General features: G+C 41.3%; 2 protein-coding genes across 3 annotated transcripts in view; one reads left to right on the top strand and one right to left on the bottom strand.

Annotated features, from left to right (window-relative positions):
- The first annotated feature begins 337 nt into the window (after window positions 1–337).
- si:ch73-267c23.10 (serine incorporator 1) overlaps window positions 338–17,595 on the top strand; it is a 36,619-nt gene continuing 19,361 nt past the window's right edge. The window contains exons 1-5 of the mRNA XM_049571291.1: window positions 338–691; window positions 8,390–8,551; window positions 9,845–10,038; window positions 12,062–12,141; window positions 12,259–12,396. Coding sequence (XP_049427248.1) covers window positions 653–691; window positions 8,390–8,551; window positions 9,845–10,038; window positions 12,062–12,141; window positions 12,259–12,396 — 613 coding nt within the window. The 5' untranslated portion in view covers window positions 338–652. The remainder of the gene's footprint in view (window positions 692–8,389; window positions 8,552–9,844; window positions 10,039–12,061; window positions 12,142–12,258; window positions 12,397–17,595) is intronic.
- LOC125885878 (uncharacterized) lies at window positions 13,620–17,114 on the bottom strand. 2 transcript variants are annotated; one of them, XR_007448949.1, is made up of 2 exons: window positions 15,400–17,114; window positions 13,620–14,517 (listed from the first exon to the last, which is right to left on the bottom strand). XR_007448949.1 is itself a non-coding variant. In XM_049571694.1 (2 exons), the coding sequence occupies exon 2, from the start codon at window positions 14,487–14,489 to the stop codon at window positions 13,839–13,841; it is 651 nt and encodes a 216-aa protein (XP_049427651.1). In that variant the 5' UTR covers window positions 14,490–14,517; window positions 15,400–15,499; the 3' UTR covers window positions 13,620–13,838. The 2 variants fall into 2 exon arrangements, 1 of the variants encoding a protein (XP_049427651.1); XM_049571694.1 differs by having other exon boundaries at window positions 15,400–15,499.

Below are 17,595 nucleotides of genomic sequence, written 5' to 3' on the forward strand. Positions count from 1 at the left end.
TGTTTTTTTTTTTGTCTTCTTATTTTGTTTTGGGTTTTTTGTTTGTTCATTTTTGTTGTTGGCTACGTATCTGTTTGTTACTTTAAAAATCATAAAATAAATACAAAATACAACCATTTAAAGTTGCATGCCCCTCCCCTAAGCCAAAATAAAAAATGCAAGTCCCTCCCCAGTGCCTACAAATTATTTGATGTCTCCTTTTTTTCCCCTCTCATTAATAAGGAACAGTCCCTAACTAGTAAGTGCCGGGTAATTACACTATAAGTCGCGCGCTGTATTCTTGAGTGTTACCCAGTATCGTGCTTATAATGTCGTTCTCCACTTCATGATCAGTAACAGTCCCATATACTCAACAGGTCAGCGTCGTGGTGACGTAAACCAGCATGACGCCCTTACAGACGCACTGAGCGGAAAATAATAATAACTGTAGCCTACCACACAAGCATAAGCCAGCCACACTAAGCACTAGTATTCAGGATTCACAGTGCACACCGAGCTGTTTTGTCATTTCGTGTCCTGTCCTGTCCTGCTGCCTCACAGTTTATCTACCTGGTGAGTGTCTGAAGTCCACCCTGGAGGGACAGAGCAGAAGTAACGGGAGGAAGACCACGGATTTACGGACTGACCGCTCCTGTACGGAAACTGTAAAGACATGGGAGCTGTTCTGGGGGCCTTTTCCGTCGCAAGCTGGGTACGTTCTTACAATGCCGATATGAATTAACCTGTGTTATTTACAACCTCACTGTTTTACACGGACGGGAAATGTAAGATATGGTGATGTCATGAAGAGAAATGAGCAACAGGTAGTATGGGTCCACAGTACAGTATGCGGCTCTCCGGTATGGAGAGCACGTAACGCCAAACTCCACTCGCAAATACCTGGTGTTTCAATTCATAGTCCTTCTCTCCCTAAAAGAGGAGAGCATCTAACTTAGTGGGCCACTTGAGCTCGCGACAGGGGTTCATTGATGACTGAGTTGTTTTATTCTCATCAGCCAGACAGCTTGCATTTTCAGGGGGGAACTTCATTGAAATATCTAGCGTTTTAAGAAAGATCGTCTCTTTTCCTGACATCTGGGCAGAGACAGAATAAAACTGAACTTTGAAATGATTAACTTAGGTTAAGTGGTAAATTCGGCACTTACCTGATCTACTTAGCAATGCTTTTTATTATTCAGTGGTGTTTGCTCTTATTCAGTAATTGCGCACTGCTTCCGACCACCACTGTGTACGAACATTTTATCATTGTCACCCGAGCCTTCATAATGTTTGAAATTTTATTAAAGATGCCGAAGTCTGTGTTAACAATTAGCTGAGACATTACAGTCTGAGTACGTTGTATCAGCATTTCATATTTTCTTCAAATGTATTTTCCACCAAGCACCATCAGTGCACTTAAAGTGCGTCTCTATTCACAAAGCGAAACAATAAGTTACTCAAGTGACTTGGTGACCGACTTAGAGTAGCCTTTGTGTTCCAGTTAGCCTTAAGCCAACCTGCTAAATGTTCATTACAAACATCTATTATAAAGTTTTCTACCATGAGGGACAGTAGATAAAAGCCCACAGAGACGCAAAGGGTTAATCATATCACACTTGGTCATCTGCTTACACGTGATAAATTGGATTACTCGGCTTTGTTGCCCTGTTTCTGGAGCACAACAAACGCCTTCTTCTTCAGAAACATTGTCAACACATGGATGCAGAAGATGATAACAGAATGGACTGATACAGGACAAGAGGAGAACAGAGCAGTATGTGTATGGGGTGCCATTTGTAGTGGCTCGCACTGAAATTAACAGCAACATTTTGCCACATTTAGCTTGGCAAATTCACACCACAAAAAGTGGTGTGAATTTTTTTAAATCACTTTTACTACATTTACGGCAATATTTGAAAAATTTTAAATATAATGTCACAGTTAAATCTAGATATTAAATGTTAAACCTAAATGTTAGATCTAAATCTAAACGTTAAATAATGAATCTAAATGTTAAATCTAAATCTAAATGTTAAATGTCAGAACTAAATCTAAATGTTAGATCTAAATCTTCTAACCGCTTCATCCTCTTGAGGGTCGCGGGGGGGCTGGAGCCTATCCCAGCTACATCGGGCGAGAGGCAGGGTACACCCTGGACAGGTCGCCAGACTATCGCAGGGCTGACACATAGAGACAAACAACCAGTCACGCTCACATTCACACCTATGGACAATTTAGAGTTATCAATGAACCTAGTCCCCAGTCTGCATGTCTTTGGACTGTGGGATGAAGCCGGAGTGCCCGGAGAGAACCCACGCTGACACGGGGAGAACATGCAAACTCTGCACAGAAGGGCTCTCACGCCCGGGATCGAACCAGCAACCCTCTTGCTGTGAGGCGAGAGTGCTAACCACCACACCACCGTGCCGCCCCTAGATTGTTAAATCTAAATCTAAATGTTAAATGATAAATCTAAATGTTAAATCTTAATCTGATGTTAAATGTTAGATCTAAATCTAAATGTTAAATCTAAATCTAATCGTTAAATCTAAATGTTAAATCTAAATATAAATCTAAACGTTAAATCTAAATTTTAAATATAAATCTAAACGTTAAATCTAAATTTTAAATCTAAATCTAAACGTGCTTGGTGAAACTAAATATTTAGCTAATATGCAAATACACACTGCCGGTCTCCGGAAGTACCAAAATAAAAGCTCGGGTGGTCAGACTGTGTTTATAGCATCAAATAACGAATTAAAACCAAACTAATCGGAGAAAATGAACAATTGAACATCCATCAGCGTGATTATAACTACCTAAAATGACAGAAACCATTTTTGGGGAAATTTTATTTGATGTGTACTTTGAGTTTTATTGTCCCATCCTTGCTTGGCAACATGTCAACGTGTCCGTCCGGCAATTTAGCTGAAAACACTGGAAGGGCTGATAACAGAATGGATTGATACTGGACCACTGGACATCATTATGATGTCCAGTGGTCAAAAACTAGCTCACTCTAGCTCTCTATGTCTGCTTCCTGGACTGAAACAGGAAGATGGTTCCACAGTAGAGGAGCCTGATATCACCACAGTTTCATATCATTACTGTTTAAACTTTGATGGAAAAGTCCTTCCACCAGATTAAAAAACACACATTACGTTAAATTGAAGGATGTTTTTTATCGAAATATTCGTGTTCATTTTCCTTGTTATTGGTGTCCAAACAGATCATAGCTCTGTCTAGCAGCTGCATCTCAACCTCTGCTGGACGGAGCCATGATCTGTTTGAAAACCATTAACAAGGAAAACAAACGCGATGATTAAGATTTTTAAAAAAATGTCTGTCAACATAATGTAATGTGTGTTTTTTAATTTGGTAGAAGGATTTTTCAGTCAAATTGAAACAGCAAAGATGTGATGGGCTGAAGTGTCCATTAGAACTGACACGAAAGTTTGGCTCCTCGAACGTTGTCACTGATATTTGACCTTTCCTTCTTTCATAGTTTCCATGCCTAAAACCCAGAAATTAGTTACTGTGTAGCGTTTCTGGTTCCCTCGTGTCAAAGTTAGTGTTTCTTTTGACTGGATTTTTCGTTTGATGCCTGAAATAAAGTCTGTGGTTAATGCAAGTTTCAGTGATTTTCACAATTTGTTCTACAACATAAAATATGTCAGTAAAATACCCCACTCATGGATTTTGATGCTTTTATGTGTCTTAAAAAAGGTGGTTGCTAACAAGTGGCTAAATGAGACAAGAGAACAATCGAGTCTCGCCGAACATAGCTTTACAGTCTTGTAATGGTGGTGACCTTAGGTCTTGCAACCATGGTGTAGTTTGGTAACAGCCTAAAGTTAGCTTTTTACTTCTGGTGATCGCATTTAAGCTTAGAAAATAATTTGGTGAGAGGTGTTCATTTGTGAAGAATATTTTGCTTAACAAAATGTGTAAGTAGCATAAACATTTATTTGCCACAGAGCTTCTCAGCAATAATCCAAGATCCAATGGAAAAATCCTTTTGAAATCAGCAAAAAAAAAATCTTTTTGATTAGGGAACAGCTGCCATGCTAAATTCAGCGTCAGTCTGCAGAAAAACATAATCCTTGGAGCAATGCAACGGAGCAACGAGTCAAATTTCTTGTATGTATACACATACTTGGCCAGTAAAATTGATTATGGTTAGGATTCGCACAAATAAGAATGTCTTGTATAGGGATGAAAGGCTTAAAAAAAATCCTGTGTGTCATTAGAGTACTGTCAGAGTTCAGGGAAAATAAGGACTGTCTCTTTGAGGTGTACTCATATAAACACATTTCCCAGGTTTATTTTGGTTCAGGTCAGGAGGGAGCATAGCCTGGGTGGTCATGTGTTGGCTGCATGTTATCTGGCACACATTGCCATGGCCTAGTCTGTGGTTGCACTAAGCTGACCTTGTCTGGCAGGGGTATTAACTTGTTGACAATCTTCCAGGCCTCCTTATCTCTTGACTCTGCTCAGTGGCTGGTGTAGGAGAGTGAGGAAGAGACATCTTAAGCAATGCAGTTAGTGCTTTATTGTAAATGAATACCCAGGCTATTGAAGTACGTCAGTGAGCTGTGCCTGCTTTCACTGAAGTCAATAAACGTATTGAAAATAGGCCATTGATAGTTCTCTTTAAATGGTCTTTCTCAGATATTCTCCTCCGTCTTACAATACATGCTTATCTAAAGTTAGGGACCTTATCTGGGCTCAAAATCAGTAGTTGTTGCAAGTTCAAGGAAGTTTCCCCTGTTTGGCCACTGTTGATTGGCACAACATTGTATTCACTACCACCATTGTGAATACAATCACTCTGGTGCTAACAACTTTACAGCAGGGCCTGACTGGGTCTCTTTTTAAATCCTATTTACGCTGTCTTGGGTTTCTTGTATTTCTTAATGCCCATTTATGTCTTACGTAAAGCACCTAGAATTGACTTGTTGTTGTTTAAATATACCCGACAAATAAAGCTACTTTTCCATACAGCCACTGAAGTTTATTTTAAGTTCCACATACACCACCCTGCTGCTGGAATTACCCACTGCAGTGGGCAGATGTTTTTAAAGGTGAAGTGTGTTAGATTTAGGGGAATGTGGTGGTGTCTAGCAGTGAATTGCAGATTACACCCAGCTAAAAACTTCTGCCAGCCAGAATTCTTTCAGTCTTCATGGTTTAAAAAGTTTTTATCTGGAGCCGAATTATCCACAGAGGTCTCTTCTTCTCCAAATAAACAGACAAGGCAATTTGAAGCACTAAAATCACTGAATAAAGCAGTTTCATGTTACAAATCTCTCATACGTTAATGTGTGCTCACCTTTTTCTGATTCAGACTTTCAGGAGGTTTTTACCATAAGCAGCACTATCACAGGGGTCTCTTCACAGGGGATCATTTTAGAGGCGGTCCTTCTGTGGGGGTCATAACAACATGTTTATAGTTTGTGAACAATGGAGGAGAAACTGGTGGTAGCGGTTGCTGGAAAACCAGAGCTATATGACTTAACCGTCTGCCTGTCCATTTTAGTAAGTAGGTACTAATTATTTCTGAAAATAAGTAGGTAGTCTTAGCTAGTAGCCAAAATAAATGGATAAATAAATGTATGGGACATAACATACATAACATGGGAATGTTAGGGTAAGGAGGTGATGGGTTGGTTGCCTGGCAACAATAAAAAGACAACTTTTTTTTCCTAGTGGCATTCAGTTTAAACAAAACAAAAAAAAAGAAAGAAAGGCAGTGTGGTGCGCCTTGCAGTTTGCAACCTGCATAACGTTTTTTATGTGATGAGGGGCCTTACAAATCCATGAATATCTGATGCAGTTTGGCATGTCGCTGTGGGCGACACAGCAAATGAGCATCTCAGTGTCTGTCTTTAGAATCAACTGTACAACACAGCCTCCACCATAGCTTGAATATTTTGTGTTCCAAAACATCAATAAAGAGATGGGTTGAATTTTGGGGATTTGATGCCTCTATTAGGTTTTTATGTTAATATAATTATTTCCTTTCAAGAGCTGTGCCATATGATTATTGCCAGTTCTGCGGATCAGAAACAACAGTTCTTAGGGAAAAAACTGAATCCAACTCCTTGGAAGGTCTTTCAGTACAAACATAAGCTGAACAAGACATCTTTTAGGCAACCAAAATTTTACAATTAACTTCCATGAAATGAAAACACCTTCATGAAGTAGCTCCAGCTATGGCTACGCCTATTGACCCTTTTACTGTTAGTAAACAGTATGACGATTTCTGGTGGGCGGGGCTTAGCTGGAGGCAAAACAATTCCCCATTAGCTAGCACTAGCTAGCAAGATCTGTTGGCTTGTTTTAGACAGTGGAGGAAGGTGACACGATTGGCGCATTCAGTGACACGCATTCCGAGTACCAGAGCGCACTCTGGCACAAACTGGACTGTTCGTAAATTCGGAGCGCTGTTGGAACCATTTGGTTATCCAGAGCACTGCACTCTTGGAATGGCAGAGCTCACTCTGGGCACTCAGTGAAATCAGTGAATTTTGGAGGTTCTGTGAAAAAATGTAAATCTCATTGCACATATATTTTCTGTGGATAGTTAATGAGTGTGTCTTTCAGAAATACCCCGTTCTCGAAAGTTCGCCAAACATCATTTTCTTTTTAACTGCCCTGTTTTCAGATGCTTTTGCATCCAAACACAATTTATGAATATCAATATGAATTAAGTGTTCATACCAGAACACACGTGTGTAAATACTGGTCCTATTACATTATTATTATCGTTTTTTTAACTGTTTTGTATCCTTTATTTGCTGCGATCACAATCCATAAAAAATATTGAATGGATACTGTACTATACAATACTAACTGCACATGGAAATAAAAAAGTATGTTGTGAGTTTTTTAATATCGTCTTTTCTTTTTTCTTTTTAGTCTTTTCATGGCATACAGAATTTCAGTGTTTAATGCCAGTAAAACAGAAAACTCAAAAGAGAACATCTTGTCCATAAATATAGAGAGTGCATTTCCTCCTACCCATCCCCAGTCTGATCATGATTTCATTCTGTAACCATGACTCCTACAGCTGACATGCAAGGAAAGTTTTAACTGTTCCTTTTCCAACAGCAGATCTGATTTTTGGCGTTCTGTGGGAACTTACCCCATCAATGAATAACTCTCTTTTGTATTCCATGGTCGAGCTCTGCAAACAAACCATGTACTGTTGCTAGATTAGTTCAGGAGCAAAATGGGAGAAAGACCAAATAGGTTTTACAATTTGTTTTCTCTCATGTTGAATCTGATTTACCATACTTACAAGCAGAGAAAAGCCATTAGCCTCAGCTTCCTGCTAATTAACACTAGGACATGGGAAGGCTTTTTATGCCCTGATTTGCTGCTTTTCACACCCCCAGCATTCTTAGCTTATTCTATTCTCATACCGAGAAAGTACACTACCAAAACTGAGTTTACAAGTTAAAAAAAAAAGCCTATATTTGCCAAAGAAAATAAACGTGCTCGCTGCTGAAAGTTTGCAGTTGAAACATTTCAAATAGTTTAAATGGTGAAACAGATGAAGTTGTAGTTGATGTTGCATTAAAAGTACCAGAAGTAGTTGAATAGCAGTACTAAAAGGAGCTGATATCAGTTGTGTGCAGGTGATAATTTTAGCTAATGGACCTGTCAGTTCAAATAAGTCCTGAAAGGAGATAGTACGAGTTCAAGTAAGAGACAGTGTCAACTGAAGGGAGAATAATAGGAATAGAACAAGAAGCTTGTTGTTGTTGTTGTTGATGTTGTTGTTTAAATGTGAGGACCTGAACACTGAAAGGGTTTAACGTGTCTGTCAAAGTGTAACGACAGAAAGGAGTTGAAATGTCAATTGATGTGTGGTGAAAGCAGTTAAATTTTTAATTCAAGAGTGAAAGATGAAAGCATTTAAAGATGGGGATGTGCATGATTTAACGTTGCTTCCATTGCTAGCTAGCACAAAGCATCCAGGTTTTAGATTATGTAGCTTCTTTGCAGCAACATCTATAGCCTGTTTGAAGCATTGTCAACTGTCATGTCTACATACTGTTATCATGTCTGGATAGACATGGATGTCAACTGTAACTGCAACTTGACTAGTTCTTGAAGGCATACAACTGCAATTGTAATTCTAGTCTTACCTTCAGATTCAACTTAGAGTCAACTAGTATAACTTTAAACTTCCCTTTAAACGTCAGGGGAATTAGCTGTTAGAAACATCACTAGTTGAAGAGTTGCTTAATTATATCATACTGTACACCTGTATGGAAGCATCTGCATTTGAATATGTTTCTGTCCATTTCTACAAGTTTTTTTTCCTGAATTTGTCAGCTGTTTATGGATGTTCCTGCTTTTACAGATAAATACCTACATGCATGAATTTGTTGGTCCCCAGGTGCCATGCTTGTGCAGCAGTGCAACCTGTCTGATGTGCAGCTGCTGTCCGAGCATCAGGAACTCCACAGTGACCAGGATTATCTATGCCTTCATCTTGCTGCTGGGTACCATTGTCGCCTGCATCATGCTGTCGCCAGGTGTGGATCAGCAGCTAAAAAGGGTATGAGTAAGCTGTGGAAATATGGTGAATGTATATATAGAGCGAACATTTCTATTCACAGTTAAGCTCAAATCATATGTGTGATAAATGCATTTGTTTGATGAAGTCTGCTGATATTAGTAGCTAATGTTAGCTAACGCTATATGTACAGGTTTAATTCTGCTGTAGCTGCCTGCTCAACAGCCAATGGAAATAATGAGGCTGTAATAATGTAGTAATGCCACTGAACCTAATACTGTCTTTACTTTATGCTTACTAGGGCTGTTTAATATGAATATTTGACATTCCGCTTTTTGTTCCATATAAAGTTTTAAAGTTTGAATGGACTTAGGGGGACGTTCAGTGTGACAGCGGCATTCATGTAAAATTGTAAACAAGCTGACTGCGCTTACACTATTTGACTTGAAACAATCTCAGTTGACAGGGGTCTCCAACTGATGATTCAAATCTCCGACTTTCTAGGGGCAGCCCTAAAACTTACCTGTTGGCAAAATGCAGCTTAACCTAATTCACAAATAACCATATTCATACATAAAAACCTACCTCTGCACAGGACTACATATATACTCCTTATCTTTGTACTTGCCTGCAATGTTTGAGTAAGAAAAAGATGATTTGTCCAAAATCAGTCTTACATTTGGTGAAAAATCACCTTAAAATGTCTTTAAAAGCACTACATGTAAGTCTCTGTTAACTGTAGACGCAGTTTGCATGACTTGGTTGTGTTTGTGGTGGTGTGACAAATTGCCCTCGTTCCATCTCAAAGCTGCAACCATTTCCTGATGGTATTTCCATTTAGCTTTGTTCTGACCACATGACCAACATGGCCTCTTTATTTTTTGTTTATCAGCTTCTGCACCTGTGCCCTCAATCACAGATTTTCCAACAACTGAGTCATTTTTCTGATATTATTATTATTATCATTATTGTCATTATTATTATTATTATTATTATTATTATTATTATTATTATTATTATTATTATTATATTTTGAGGTGAACTGTTTATTGGCCTAACTCTATTCTCATTGAAGTCAGACAAAGAACACAGGCACACCCTGACTGGCAGTGCTCCATTGTTACTTATAAAATGTGTTTCAGTAGTATAAATTCAGGTACCAGGTACCAGACTTGACTTATATAAAGTCAGTTTGAGGTTCACAATGTTGTTTTTTGAATATTGGGTTAATTACCCAGCACTACTTATCATCATATGGAGTTCAGCCCCTGCTCATTTGACCCAGTTTATAAATGCTTTGTTAAATTAACAAATATGGCACTTCCTTTGCTGTAGATCCCCGGTTTCTGTGAAGATGGGGCTGGCTCTTCTATCCCCGGCCTGCAGGCTGATGTCAACTGTGAAATGTTTGTGGGCTACAAGGCAGTGTACCGCATCTGCTTTGGCATGAGTATGTGGTTCCTGGCGTTTGCCATTCTTATGATTAACATCAAGAACAGCAGGGACCCCCGTGCTGCTATTCACAATGGGTAAGTACTGCAATAACACTGCCAACACATGCACTCCATAACCGACATGTCGCAGTGGAGTGTGGGTTTTGACCACACCCGTTTAATGTTTCTTTCTAACTATCATTTATGTGGGGAATGGGAATGCTTATTTTTTTGTTTGTTTTTCAAAAATCACAGACTTTTTTTTTTTTTTTTACTGTTGATTGCAACAAAAAGAACTTTGGCTTCCTTTGTCCTCTCCATATGTGCACTGTAATACTAGGTCAGAAGTGTTTGTCCCTCATACAGTGCCTATTACAAAAAAGAACAAGAGCTAATGAGTAGATGGGGTGTAACAATACATGTATTCGTATTAAATTGTTAAGTACGCGGCTTTCCGTTTGGTACGCATTGCAAACCGAACAATATGTTGAACTATCCTAATACATTTGGAAAATAAATTATACAGCTTAAACAGTGTTTAATATAATATTCTTGGTGCCAATGCGCTCAACAAGGTAGTCCACATGACGGAACAGGCAACGTGCTGTCTGCATTCTACTCAAGTGAGACATGCTGGGACATTAAGCCAAGCTAGTTCATTGCGACACAGCCAGTAACGCCATTACCAGACTAGAAACACAAGATCCTCTGTTGGCCTACAGGTCTAGGGCTTGGAGCCACTTCAGTTTCATTGTAAATTATGAGGGTGATGACGAGAGAGAGAATGGTGGATAAAAATACACTAAGGCCAAGAACGAGCCACCATACAGCTACAGACTCTCTTTAGCAGCTAACCCAGTAGCATAGTAACATACACAACCCCTGAGCGGATGCAGGAGCTGCTGCGTAACAACAGACTGTCATTGCAGCTAAGCCAGAACCACACACAGTCTAAAGTTGCACAGCACAAAACCAACCAAACCATAATCTGGAAATCCATCTCTAAAAAAAAACCTGTACCTCTGGAGGCACAGCCCAGAGTTTTTCAACTAACGGAAGTGCAGGGTCCTCGGCGATCGCTCACACCCTTCACTGCCGGCGGTGCCCCCAGGGAATATCTGTGTTGTTTACAAATACTTGCTATTACATGCTAATGTTATTAGCAAAAGCCTTTTCCCCTACTCATATGAAGCCAGGGACAATAGCAACATTTAATAAAGTAACGTTAAAAATTGGGCTCCATTAATACTCACAAGGTTCACTGTCAAAACAATTGTTATATACTAAAACTTGTTTTCCCCACAAATCAACATGCTAACACTTAAAAAACTATTTTGTGGAGGCTTTATTGCCACTACAGCTACAGTGTCTATTCAACACAGGAGTATAAACCAGGTTGGGTCCAGGAAGTTGATTTACCCATATTTTGCTTGGCCCGAACAGTGTTTGCTTAAAAAAATTCTGGCCTTGTTGAGGACTAGGCTTGTGCTTATTTCCAGTTTAACAGGTTCGGTCCGGTTTAAGAGCTCCACCCGGTGTAATTCATGTCAACTGGATAAAACTGGGGGCCTATTGAGGACCCCTGCTTTATGGCATCAGTGCTCAAGATTATCCACAAATACCAGTCTGATTGTCTGTAGAAAATATAATATCAATAATACATTTTGGTAACATTAGGAATACCTCACTGGCATTTTTCACACTTTCACTCTCACAATAAAAAAACAACTGTTATTGTCATTAAAACACATTGACTTATCAGTCAGTTTAAATGATACTAAACATGTTCCATCACCAAAAATTATGAACCTAGCTATGCTAAAGAACAGACAAGAACGCTAGATGGCTTTACATTGTGGGTGTCACCTATTCTTGGAGTTCCTGTATGGGATATGAAGCACACAGTAACCACATCCTTCCTCTGCTGATGACTGAGTAGCTCAGTCTTTTGTCCCACGTTAAACCTTGTGGTGTGTAATTCTGTTCAGATGACCCTCTTGCTTTGCTTTGGACATTGTTTGACTTTGAGGCTCACTGGATAGATATGGTCTTGATATAACTGTAAAATGTGTTTTTATTACACTCCAGTGTTTAATCAAATATTAACTTCTGTTTTCAGATTTTGGTTCTTTAAGTTTGCTGCTTTGGTGGCAGTAACAACTGGTGCCTTTTATATTCCAGATGGGCCTTTTACCTACAGTAAGAACTTAATCTATTTAAAATTTGGTATCTCAGATCATGACATCCACTATACACAGAGTTGTGATAAGATATGATAGATGAGTAATTAAATGAACTGCATGTGTGTTGTTACAGCATGGTTTGTCGTGGGATCTGGTGGAGCTTTCTTTTTCATTCTGATCCAGCTGGTGCTGCTGGTGGACTTCGCACACTCCTGGAACGAGGCCTGGGTGGGAAACATGGAGACTGGCAACTCAAGGGGCTGGTATGCAGGTCGGTGACTCAAGCTGTGCCACAATTATATGCTGTATACAGCTACTGACTGTGTTTTGAGCGTGTACCATGTAGCGTTGGAGTCATCACTCAAAAAAAGGGATGTATTTCACATTACTTGTTTCTTTTAATAAAAGAATAATGCACCACTTAATTATGCCCTGCCCTGTAGAAAGAAGGTCATTACATTACTCCTTCAGTGTATCCTCATACAACAGTTTGTATGATATCCTACAAATCAGTGCCCCACAGATGACACTGCATCCTTAATGTAAAGTTATTGAGGTTAGGTTTATCAAAAGAAACATGGTGAGGACTGATGGACTGGGGGCTCATCCTACTCTCCAATGTGCTATGTGTGAGCTCAGTCCTGCATGTTCTTTAATGAAGCAATAGGAGAAGATATTCGGTCTCAGTTAATGTAGTTTATTAAGCAGTAAAGGAATAAAATTACAGAGCTCTGGGTCTCAACTTCAAGTCCCTGACGAACAACAAAGGTGTGTCAGTTCACGAAGTCTGACCTCCTGTCCTTTCCCTGACCCAGTATATTTGAGCGTAACAGAGTGTCATTGTGCACGCAAGGCGTTGTCCTCTTCTCATTGGCAGTTCCACTTCCTCCTTCACCACACCACGCCCCTGCCTCGTGTTAATCTGACTCCTTCCCGCTGACAGTGGGGGCGTGGTTCCTGTTTTGAAAGACAAGAGAACAACACAACTCCCTACACGTGCTGTACCTTACTATCTGTACATCACTTTCTATTATTTTTACCATATATGAAACTAATTATCTAAGCATTGCGGTATGTGCTCCTCAGATTTCATGTCTCTTCCTCTCCTGTACTTCTCCGCTTCTGCAAAGCAAACACATTCAGATCAGCTGAAATCATCTTAGTATTCTCATTGTTCACACATCTAAAACTTATATAGTGAAACACAACTGATAGTAAAATGCATAAAATCATTCTATTCCCAACAGTCCCCCTTTTGGCCTCTTAGGACTGCGGCGCCTGTGCTTTTTGTCCGTCCCAACGTAGCCAGGTCCCCCTTTTTAGGTCTTGTGATTACTGCACTTTTTGTTTCTTTTGAAACAAAAGTTATAACTCCCTTTTGGTCTCATACACATGAGACCACTCACACTGTCTTCTCCTGAGGCTGAGTCCGAATCTGAATCAGTAGGCGGCTCTCCTAACAGGGTGGCCGTCTCCATTTGAGTCATCTGATATGGTGGGGGCTGTGGATGTTTTCTCTCCACAGCTGTCACTATGATTCTTTCACAGAGGGACCGGATACATGGGATACAACAACAACCACATAATGCTAACACCGCGAGCATTCCCACCAGAGACAAGAATACCGATACCACTAAATCTTTCCACTTACCGAACCACTTCTCGAAGATACCACCCAGGGGTTTATCAATGCCTGAGTGTTCATGCATTTCCTCAGAGAGCGTGCAGCCCTTCTAGCGCCTTAGTTACTGACCCGTCTGGAGCTGTGTTGTTTGGGATGAAGGTGCAGCAGAGGCCCTGGAACATAGAGCAGACACCCCCTTTCTCCGCCAAAAGCATGTCTAACGCAATTCGGTTCTGTACTGTCATCAGGGAGGTAGCTGCCAGTTGTTCAGAGAGTCCTCCAACTGCGTCCCCAGTGCTGTTGGCCAGTCTAAGAACATTGTAATGCACATAATTAATTCTGTCCACATTTTTGTTAGGGGTGATGGGAAACAGTGCAGCTAATATGGGTATGTTTTCAAAACCAGCAGCCACTTGGTCAGCCAATTTGTACTGGTCTGGGACCCCGCGAGGAACACCTATGGCATCCATATACGTGGTTGTTCCCTGGCTCATATCAAATGCATTTCTTTTCTGTCTACCTGAGTTGGTCTGGGTATCCCTCATCCCCAACAAGATCAGGGGTACAGCCAGTCGGACCAGTGCACACGTACCAACCCAGGAGGATGGCAGGGACAAGTGGAGGGTTTTATCTCCACAGTACCAGAACAGGTCCCCTCTAGCCTGAACCATGCTGCTGGCGTTCTGCCACGTACTCACATTCAATGTTCTCTGGCACCAGTCAGCTTGCATCTGTCCCATATCAGTTACTACCCCGGTGGAGAGGTTCCTATGGAAACAAGTGTAATTGGCGATTCTGGGACTAAACGTTGGTGGGATGGTGTGATTCTTTATGTGTGGAAACAGAGAACTCAGAGTGGTACAATTAGCAGGATCAGGATACATGGTCATATTTATCATGCAGTTGAAACCAATAGGGTCTGTGTCAGGATACAAAGGGGCTGGTGTGGTGAACAGCGTGAGGTCTGGCGGATGAACATACGACACAATTGGACATGTTCATGGATTCTGCTGTCACACCCAGTCTAACCATAGGTTTTTGTCTCCGTAGCCTGTGGCCAATCTGACTACGTCACTGCGGTCAATTTAGAGTAGTCAATGTTTATCACGCCTGTGTTCTGTTGAGGTTCAGGCGCCTTGGTTCCATTACTTGGGGATACGGTGGTATTAGTAGGGGAGGATTCAATAAGGTTAGTTTAATTAGTCCCATGGTATCGGTGCCACTGTGGTCTACTCCCAACACCAAATACATTGTGGTGTTGGTGCGATCTCCACATTTGGTGCGGTGCCTAATTGAGTTTGACCATGGGTTTGTTGTGAGATTATACACACTTAGCAATATCGGATTCTGCTTATGGGAGCCTGGAAGAGGCTGAAGCTGCTGCCTCTGTATCTTTATCTTTTTCCCAATGTCCTGTCCTCCTACCCTATATGGTGGTGGGTCCCAAAGCCCAGAATACGTCATCACATCTCTCCATCTTCCACACCACGGATTGTGTGTGGGCCCTCCCCATGAGAATCCGCATAAGTACACGTCATACCCCCTCCAATTTGGATCCTTTCCTTTACAGTTTATTACGGAGCACAAGTCAAACTGGAACCCTGTACTTTGCCCTATGATGTATGTCAATTCTACTCCACCATACTTAACTATGCAGGAGTCTGACGTTCCACTCCCTGGGGTGTCTCTCCTGGTTCGGTTTCGTGGTGGTTCTACGGCTTTGTCTCTGAGGAAGACTCATAATACAACAGAGGTAAAACAATAACACAGGTTAACACAACAACTCCCAACACAAACCACTTATGGTGGCGTGGTTCTAATCCTAATAATTCTACTAATAATTTCATTTTTTTTTTTTTTTTTTTGCAAAAAGGTAAATATAAACGTGTAAAATATAAGAGTAAATATGGAGTGTAAATGTTCTGCAAGCGAGTCTTTCTTGTATCCTGGCTTTATATTACTCAAACGTACTCTGGGCAAAGTGTTGCTTCAGAGGAGCTTCAAACCTTCACATTGATCACAGGATATCTCTTCCGCACTTATGCTAAGCTAAATGAATAAATGTCGGTGTGAGTAAGCTGTGCGTGTGTTTTTTTTTTTAAGCTTTAGTGTCTCTTATGTCCTCCAGTGTTCGGGCAGGTGTCTCTGCCACTGCACACTGACTCCAGTGATACCATGTGTCACCTTTTCCTGTAGTTTGACGGCGTGGGACGTCCGTTCCACGACTTTGTAGGGACCAGTCCACCTAGGCTCTGACCACTTTCGTTTGATCACCTTGAGTAGGACCCACTCTGATGTTGGGGGGTCTTTCCCTTCTGCTCCCTCCCGAGCTGTGGTCACCTGTTTGGAGAAAGCTGACACCAATGCTGTTAGTTGGTCATAATATGGTTTGTATTGCATAGGGCTTTCTATTTCTTCTGTAGTTTGGATCCCAGCTCCCGGTCCCGGGAACTGGTGTCCTGTTTTAGTTCATATGGCGTGAACCCTGTCAATGCGTTCACCGAGCTCCTGATTGACATTAGAGCTAGGGGTAGAGCATCTACCCAGCTCATTTTAGTCTGAGCACAGATTTTGCCTATTTTTCCCTTAATAGACTGGTTCATCCTTTCCACCTTGCCCTGTGACTGAGGATGATAGACTGTGCCAAATGTGTGTTTTAGCCCCAATGCCTTCTCTACCTGCTGTAGGTCTTTGTTTTTAAAGTGAGTTCCGTTATCAGATCTGATTCGTTTGGGGAACCCGTGCCTGGGGATATATTGATTTATCAGAAATTTGATTACTGTTTTTGCATCCTCTGATTTGGCAGGTATGGCTTCTGGCCAGCCGGTGTATGCATCCACCGCCACCAGAAGATACCTGTGCCCTCCCACTCTCTCTATCATATCTGTGTAGTCAATAATGACCTCTTGACCTGGGAGTTTGGGGAGAGGAAATTTCCCTTGGTGTGGTTTCACTGTGGGTCTGACATTATATTCTGTACATATTTTACATTCTCTGATGTGATTCTCAATCATGGCTGGCAGAAAAGGGTGCCACCAATGAGTGAGACCTCGCACCATTTGCACCTTTCCACAATGAGCCACCCCGTGAGCCTCCTGGAGGACTGATCTCATCAGCCCTGGGGGTAACACTGGTCTTCCGTCCGGAGACCTCCACACACCCTCTGTTCTCACTGCTCCTCTCTCTTTCCAGATTGTAAGCTCCTGTGGAGAAGCTTTCTGCTGCTCTGCTATTAACATATTTACATTACACGGTGGCAGGAGATCATGTACTGTTTTCTCTGTTTGTAGCATGATATACTGTGGACTATATCCTGCCTTTCTCTTGGCTGCCATGTCTGCAGCCTCATTCCCCTAGCGATAGCTGTCCCTGCTTTATCATGGCCCTTACACTTAATGACTGCTACCTGTGCTGGCTTCATCACTGCCTCCTGTAGCCTCTTCATATCTTTTCGTGTTTAATGGGGTTTTGCTGCCGTTAGAAAACCCGATCTGATCCACTGTGTCATCTCCACATGGATTGCTCCTACAACATATGCAGAGTCTGTGTAGATGTTCACTCTCTTCCCTTCTGACCATTCTAATGCTGCAATCATTGCCTGGAGCTCAGCCAACTGTGAGGACTCTTTCCCTGTCACCCTTTCCGTGAGGACTTCCTCAAACCCTGTTTCTGTCTGTCTCACCACTGCATATGCTGCTTTCAGTCCCTCAGTTGGATGCCTGAAACAGCATCCGTCTGTGAACAGTGTTTCCTCTGCGTTAGTCAGGGGCTTCGCCTGCAAATCTTCTCTCACCCTGGTGTCTTTCTGCACCTTTTCCTCACATCTGTGTGGCTCGCTCTCTCCCA

This window comes from Epinephelus fuscoguttatus, linkage group LG1 (genome assembly GCF_011397635.1).
Source record: "Epinephelus fuscoguttatus linkage group LG1, E.fuscoguttatus.final_Chr_v1".
Classification (NCBI taxonomy): Eukaryota; Metazoa; Chordata; class Actinopteri; order Perciformes; family Serranidae; genus Epinephelus; species Epinephelus fuscoguttatus.

Bases quoted from the DNA above. Each gene is read 5' to 3' on its own strand.
- LOC125885878 (XM_049571694.1), bottom strand. From the start codon at position 14,489: ATGGGACAGATGCAAGCTGACTGGTGCCAGAGAACATTGAATGTGAGT.